The sequence below is a fragment of the Charadrius vociferus genome, unplaced genomic scaffold (genome assembly GCF_000708025.1).
Source record: "Charadrius vociferus isolate BGI_N301 unplaced genomic scaffold, ASM70802v2 scaffold124, whole genome shotgun sequence".
In the NCBI taxonomy this organism is placed as follows: domain Eukaryota; kingdom Metazoa; phylum Chordata; class Aves; order Charadriiformes; family Charadriidae; genus Charadrius; species Charadrius vociferus.
The window spans coordinates 134737-142350 of NW_009647943.1; the positions used below are offsets into that span (position 1 = coordinate 134737).

Here is a 7614-nt window from a genome sequence, read left to right on the forward strand (position 1 = left end):
GCCCCGGCGTCTGGCCAGCATCTTCACAGAGATTGCCCGCCTCAAGGATGAGAGCTCCCTGCGCAAGCCCTTCCCGACCAAGCCCAAGGCAGAGCCCAAGCCCCGCATTGACCCCCCACCCCTCATCACCTCAGTGGCCCACCCGGGTGCCAAGTCTGTGCCCCCCAAGCCGCCACCAGGCAGGACCTTCCCACACCCGTCCTCTCTGCGCCGCTCACCCATCAGCCATGAGGGCTCCATCTCGTCCTCTGCCATGTCGCCCAGCTTCTCCCCCTCGCTGTCCCCGCTGGCTGCCCGCTCCCCCGTGGTCTCGCCCTTTGGCATCTCACAGGGGCCTTCTGCCTCCGCCATCAGTGCTGAGCACTCGCTGGAGCCCCCCGAGGAGGCCGAGCTCAGGATTTAGACCTGAGCCCATGGACTCCTCTACCCCACCCCGCAGCCGTGGGGTCAGGAGCGGGGCTAAGCCCAGGGCTGCTCTGCATGGGTGCTAATACTGCTCTCCCAGCACCTTGCCTGGCCTGGGGTGCCTGTGAGCTGTGGGTTCCTGTGTCCTTTGGGGCTGTTGGCTCCTGTCACTCCCTGTGGTCTGGCAGATTCAGTGCTGGTTTTGATGCCCTATGGACTGCTGATCCTAGTGCCAGCACCCCAGGGCAATGGTTCCTTGTACTGCTCATGGTGTCTCAGATCGGCTCCTGGCAGGATGGTGCTTCATGGTACTCGGTGCTCTGAGAGAGGCTGGGAGCAGGCAGGTATTCCCTGCCCTGCTAGGCCGGGGGACTGCAGACGGCAGACCCTGCCCTTCCCTGGCCACTTCCCAAGCCACGCAGCAGCCTGGGTGCAGCAGGACACAGAGCCATCCCCGCTGGCCCCTTCCCCGCAGCAGCTCACCGCGCTGGGGAGGAATGCTCCCAGGGCAGGGATGCACTGCTCGGCAGGCACAGCCACAGCAGCCTGCTGGTCTGCCTGTGCTGCCTGCAGGGACGGGGATGGCTGAACCTGCTTCCCAATAGTGAGGGGAGACCCATCCCAGGGCAAGCTGGAGTGGGAGGAGAAGGCAGTGCCCGCTTTCTGCTTGCCTATCCATCGCTGGTGAGGGTGAAGGGGATCCTTTGGGGTCTCTCAAGTCCTTCCACCTCCCACTCCTTTTTAAGGGACCTCCTTCCCAGAGCTGCTGGAGAGCCCTGTTCCTCAGAGCCTGGGCTGGGAGGTGGCTGCCCTGCTCAGCATGGGAGCCCCATTCCTGGAGAAGCCGCTCCCGGAGCCGGGTACCTCTCTGGGCTGTGGGCTGGCTGGGGCACTGGACATGGACGCTGCCCAGGCACCAGGCAGCTGCGCAGCCAGGCTGGCAGGAGCAGAGCCAGGAGAGCTGACCCCAATTTGGCCTGGCCCCAGGGAAGGTAGTGATGTGGCCGCTCAGCAACACAAGCCAGTGACCTCCTCCTGCTCCATCTGCCCCCAGGCCTGGTGGCCAACCTGCAGCTGGAGGGGAGCAGGTGGAGAGGGTACCCCAAAAAGCCTCATGGCGTGAAGCTGGCATGGTGGCAGCCAGCATGTTATCTTACAGCCACAGGGTGGGACACTGGGCAGCTGGCCCCCCCCAGCGCCCTGCAGTGCAATGTGCTCACCAGGACAGTCTGGGCCACCAGGGACACCTCCAACATGTGGGTAGGTGTCAGAACCCCCAACCCCTGCACCCCAGCCCTCTGTGCGAGGGCTGCTCTGCACCACTCCTTCATGCCATGTTGTGAGCATGGGATAGAGCCACACATCAATGGGGCTGGTCCCCATCCTCACTCCAGCACCACTCAGCCAGCATCGCAGCTGGTGTGACGCTCACACTGGGGTCAGTCCCCACCCAGTGCTCACTCTGCAGCCCATGGCTGCTCATGGTGGAGCAGGCAGGCAGGACATGGCCTTGGGAGTGCAGTCCTTGGGACTGCTGCTGCGGCCCTGGATGCTCACAGGGTCGCTGTGACCCACACACAGACATGGATGCAGAGGGAGGGCCGGGAACAGGGCATGTGGAGCACTGCAGCAGCCCCAAATACACAGCTTGGGCATGAGCATGTTTGTGGTGTCAAGGGGGACACCCAGCCATCCGAGCAGGCCGTCTGGGGGAGTTTCCTTCCTATCACACTTTTGCTAGACCCACTCTGTAGCCTCAGCCCAAAGCATGTCAGCACCATGGCTGCAACCCCGCCCCAAATGTTTTATCACAGCAGCCAAAAACCATCACTTTTGCCCACTCCCTCCCCATTTCCCATGAAGAACCATCTGTGACTGCAGCCCCATCTCTTTTGTGCAGCACGTCCCAACCCAGCCTGCACTGTGGGTGTCCCCACGCCACGGGCACTGTGCTGCACCCTGATCCCCATGACACACACGTCCCTGGACACAGGGCAGCAACACAGGACAGAGATCTGCAGCAGCAATGGTGGCACCAAGGGGGCCGCAGGGCCACACCTGCACTGCCCGGGAACCACAGCGGACCCAAGGTGGCTCTGCGAGGGGAGGATGAGTTCTGCTTACTCAGCACAGGGACAGCCCATGGAGGCTCTTGGGGCGGGCACCTCTCGTCCCTTCTGTCCTGGCCGGGCTGGTCTGCTCACAGGCATGGCACAGAGTACGCTGAGGCTGCCATGTGCTCCCTGAGCCCTGCACAGACCAGGGTGGCCAAGCAGCCCTGCTCCCCGCTGCATGTTTGGGACAGGGGAACACAGATGGGTCACACACCCCCACACACCACGTAGAAGGGTCAGACACACGGCAGCCCCACTTTGGGGGGACACAGCCATGGGCTGCTGAGCCCAGCCAGGAGCCAAGCCTCCAGTTATTTATTTTTACACATTGTACTACGATTCCTGTTTTCTACTTTGTTTGTACCTTTTGTATCGTGTCTCGCTGAGCTGCATGTATTGAGCGCTGCTCATCGGCCTGCACACTGGGCCGTTCCAGCACAGCCTGGACCCAAGTGCCAACTTCTCAATGAAATGCCTTAATAAACCACACTTGTTTGTACAGAGATGGACATCATCACTGCTGCTCTGGGCTCGCGTTGTGCTGGCACCATGGCCCCGCCGGGTGCGGGGGAGAAGCAGCAGCAGGTCTGGCAGGTGGGAGACAGACCTGAGGCACAGTGGGGCTCAGCTTGTGGCTTGGCTGCCGGCAACATGCCATGGGCCACAGGCCCCTGGGTAGGACCTGTGGCCTGCACTTGGCTCTGGGCAGCTCCTTGGGTGGGAGAGCGGGGACCGGGGCATGTGGGCTGTGCTGTGGCCGGTTCTGGCCCTGTGGCAGACGCTGCCAGCTCCAGGCAGCCCTGCTGCCTGCCCACAGCTGCCTCCTGGCCTTAGCAATGGGTCAGGCCAGCACAGGAGGTGCGGCTATTTCAGCCTTTAGCACAGCAGAGGAAATCAAGAGCCTGAGCACAGCACTGTGGCCTGGCCTGGGTGCCCCTGACTCCTCCAGCGGTGCATTGTGTGGCTGCACATGTCCCAGCACGGCTGCGCACGTGGCCCTGGCTTGGCTGGTTTGCTGGCCAGGCCACCGGCACTTACATGCATGCCTACATCATGCAAGTCCCTTCTACAAGAGGCTGCCGAGTCCGGCAGGTGAGGCTGCCACAATGCCATGGCCCCAGGTCTAAGCAGGTTTTCCTGATAGGCACACACACAAACACAGGTGTACAAGACACATCTACGTGTGTGTGTGCAGCTGGCCGCACTGAACAACACAGACAGACATAAACAGCACCAGTAGCCTCATCCTGCTCCCCTCACTGGCTGATGAAGGTCTGTTAGCAGAAATATACATGTACAATGTGGAGCTCTCCACTAGCTGGACTTAGACACAGTCTGCCCAGTAGGTGCCCCCAGATTCCCAGTTTCCCCAGTTGCTGACACCTGGATGTGTCCCTGAGGCCACGGCCCCACTCCAGCTGCTACAGACCCCCCCAACACAGACAGCAACGCACGCAGAGACACACACACACTGTGGATCCCTGTGGTAACTGGGCTTAGAAAATCAGTCTACCCAGCCTTTGGATCTCCTCACCCCCCTGTTGTGTAATACACAGAGAGAGACACACAAGGTTCTCAGTTGATCTCTAAACCCTATGGTCTGTCTGGCAGTTGGCTAGATCCCTCTGGGAGCCTTCTCCCCTGTGGTCCTGCCACACACACACACATTCCCCTCCCTCCCAGGCCACTTCACCTACTCACTGCTTACTCCGGATTGCTATTTGCTAGCAATGGCACACTCGCTCATGCACCCGTACTCACCCTCTCCAGTTGCTGGCACTGTGGGCATGCTGGCCCTGTGATCCACGATCTGACTCCACACACATCTGATGCACACACATGCACACAGAATAGAGTCCCCCCCGACCCAGGAAAATAGTTAGAAATCGAGTTTAAGATGATGAAGGACAGGCTGAGCAGTCATCAGATGCAGGACATGGCCAGGCAACTGTACTGACCATCAATCCATTTACACATGACCAGCCACTTTTATCCCTTTTTCCCTGTTTTCCCATTTTTTGTTCCTTACCAAACCACCTTGATCCCTCTTTCCTCACCTTTTAGTTCCTCTGCTAAACATCCCATAATAAGTCTTGCACAATCCTAAAGTGCTCTTCATTTTGCCTCTCACCACATGTCCCATACTCCTAGGCAGTGTTCCTTCAGCCTGTGGCATGACTGGAAGAGCAAGTCCCATTCACTCATTCTGGTGGGTGCCACCATCGGACCACGGGCCGGTGACAGTCTGGGCAGAGCTGGGGAAGGACGTCCCCTTCTCTGACCCGGTTATTGGGCTTCCTCTGCCTGCCACTGTTGCTCTGTGCTACTTTATCACATAACCTAACACCTTCCAGCTCCCTGACCGGTTACAGCAGCAATGCCAGTGCATGCCGGGCACACTCGCTGCTCTGTGGCTGAGACCATGGGGGTCTTTGGCCAGCAGGAAGGACCTTGGTGATACCATTCTCCCCTGGCATTGTCTGACCTCAGGTAATCCCGACTGTCCAGAGGAGGGGGCACGCTTGCCTCCATCTGCAGGAACAGCACACAGGCATACCCGGGGAGAGCAGAGCTCCACTCAGGACACCTTGGCAGCTTCACTGGATGCTCAGGCTCTCTTGTCCCCTGCTTTCTGCAGACCAGCTAGTCAGACTAGCAGCAGATGCTTGTTAGAGTAATTAGCTCTGTCAGGGCAATCTAATCTTTGCTGGCCAGACAGATCCAGGAAATAATCTCCTGCAAATCTCATCCCACTTAAAGTCCTGCCCAAAGCTGCAACCAGCTGGACAGCTGGGTGGGCTGCAGCGCTCTGGCAGCGCACGCTGCCCAGCACCCCAGGCCCCCAGCCGACATGCATCAAGGCTGAGCAGCGGCGAGTCCCTCCAGGCTGCAGCTGCAGCTGCTGGGTCGGTGCCACGCAGGCTGGGGCGGCCAGCTGGGAACCGGGAATGGGAAGGTGGGCCACCCCATATGCGGTGGGACAGGGTGAGGGCTGGGACATGGGAAGGGCTGTGTGCCCGGGCGCAGGACGAGGAAGCAGCCAGGGCTGCGTGGCTCGGAGCACAGTGCAGCACACTAGGAACAGCCAGAGGTGCCCTCGGTGCAGGGACAGCGCTCTGCCCTCCTCCCTGCACATCCCGGGTCTGTTTCCTCACAGAGTCCTGGGCAGGGAGAGCACCCAGGGCCAACTCCAGCTGGGCACCCCGATGCTTTGGCACTACCCTCGCACATAGGGCAGGTGACCCCCAGCCCTGGCAGGCCGATACCTCCGCATGGCTCAGGAGCCTTCCAGTGGCACAGCAGAAAGCTCTTCCCACCAGCAAGGACAGGTGGACAGGGCTCGGCTGGCTCTGAGGGGATGCTGGGCTGTTCCTTCTAAACCTTCTCTGCTGCACTGGGCCCTGTGTCCCCTGGCCCCCAGCCCCCAATGGCTGCCCTGCACCCACCATGCCCAGTCCTTTCCCCCATGTTCCCTGGCCACTGGCTCCCCCCACACAGCTCCCCTGCTCGCCCCCCCCGGCCCCGCAGGGTGCGACTGCACAGCTTCGGGCAGGCAACCAGCTCCAGCTGCTGCAAACCACACAGCACCGCATGCATGGAAACTCTACATGTGCTTCCAATTGCAGGGGCCAGAAGTGCCCTCAGGCTTCGCACAGACGCTCACGCTATGGGCAGCACCCACAGAGGAGCGCTGGCGCCCCGCAAGGAACGGGGATGGAGCAGTGGGTTCCTAGAAGACACAAGAATTACCCTCAAGGTGGCAGGGGAAGTACCTTGGAGGCCAAACAGGGGCTTGGGTGAGCCTGAGGAACACGGGCTGGGTCCCAGCATCAGTGAGATGCTGAGTGGTGTTCTGTGAACAGAAAAGACGCTGGTTAAGCCACACTGGGTGTCCTGGCTGCCCCCCTGCACCCAAAGGGAGCAGGGACAAAGGTCTGCAGCAGGCATTGCCCACCTGGGCACATGGCATCTCCACCGCTGAGCTGCATTCACGTCGCAGCTGGAAAAGCTGCCAGCACAGCAGGGCCCAAAGCAGGAACGAGAACAGTGGGATTGCTACAGCCCTGGCCTTTCCGAGGAAAGGAAATTCCCCTATTCTGCAACAATCTAAGCATCAGCCCACTTTAGCGATGCCTCGTGCTACTATTGAGGCAAGAGAGACCCTCTGGACTGCTCTCCCCCGGCAGCTGCTGCTCTGAACAACCACAGCGCAGCTCTGGCGTGGGAGACATGGCAGCGTGGGCCAGGCAGGTGGTTTTCCCATTGTCCGTCTCTTCCTGGCTTGGACTCCACTCTGCAGAAGCAGGAAAGCAACCGGGAACTGCTGGAGCCACAGTATGCAGCATGTCTGTGCATGTGACCAGGCTGGGACAAGGACTAGGCTACCTGAGCCAAACTGGCCTGGGGCAGATGGGGTCACAGCACCCTCTGCCTCACCAGCCACCTCCGAAGCACCCCCTCCAGTACCCCCTTGGGCTGACGGGCAGGGGGAAGAGCTCCATGGTGTCTTGAGGCACCATTTCCAGAGCTCCTTTCAGCAATGGCAAAAATTGTTTGAACTTCCCACAACCCTGAGATCTGAAAGTATCATAATACCACTTTTGTGATCCTAATTAGGAGAGCTCCTAGTGTGGGAATGACTATCCGAGAGAACAAGCACAGGAAGCTGAGAGCTGGAGCTCAGCAGCTCTGTGAGCCAAGTGGCTGCCTGTGACAGTGCCAGCTGGACCGCAGGCAGCACCGGTCGCTCGGCGGTGCAGAGCGGACATTACTCCTGCCGCATGGCCCATCACCACCTCACAGCCCACTCCCACGACCAAGTGAGAACATGTGCTCATAGTCCCCTGAGCCCCCACACACACCCCTGTTCCCCCCTGCTCCTGACTGACCAAGACTCCCTGTTCCCACAGCTTCCCCACGTCCCTGCATGCAGCCCCAGGTGGCTGCAGTGGCAACACCAGCAGGGCCAGGCAATGGCAGCCCTGGACACGCAGGGTATGCAGACGTGCCCTGCCCTCCATCCCTCCTGGCTCTTGCTGGACTCACTGGTGCTGCCCAGACTCTGGGCAGAGAGGACAGCCTGGGCACTCACACC

At 60.4% G+C, this 7614-nt stretch overlaps 1 protein-coding gene across 1 annotated transcript in view; it reads left to right on the top strand.

Annotated features, from left to right (window-relative positions):
- DCHS1 (dachsous cadherin-related 1) overlaps positions 1-403 on the top strand; it is a 48600-nt gene extending 48197 nt beyond the window's left edge. The window contains exon 21 of the mRNA XM_009883237.1: positions 1-403. Coding sequence (XP_009881539.1) covers positions 1-403 — 403 coding nt within the window.
- The last annotated feature ends 7211 nt before the right edge of the window (positions 404-7614 follow it).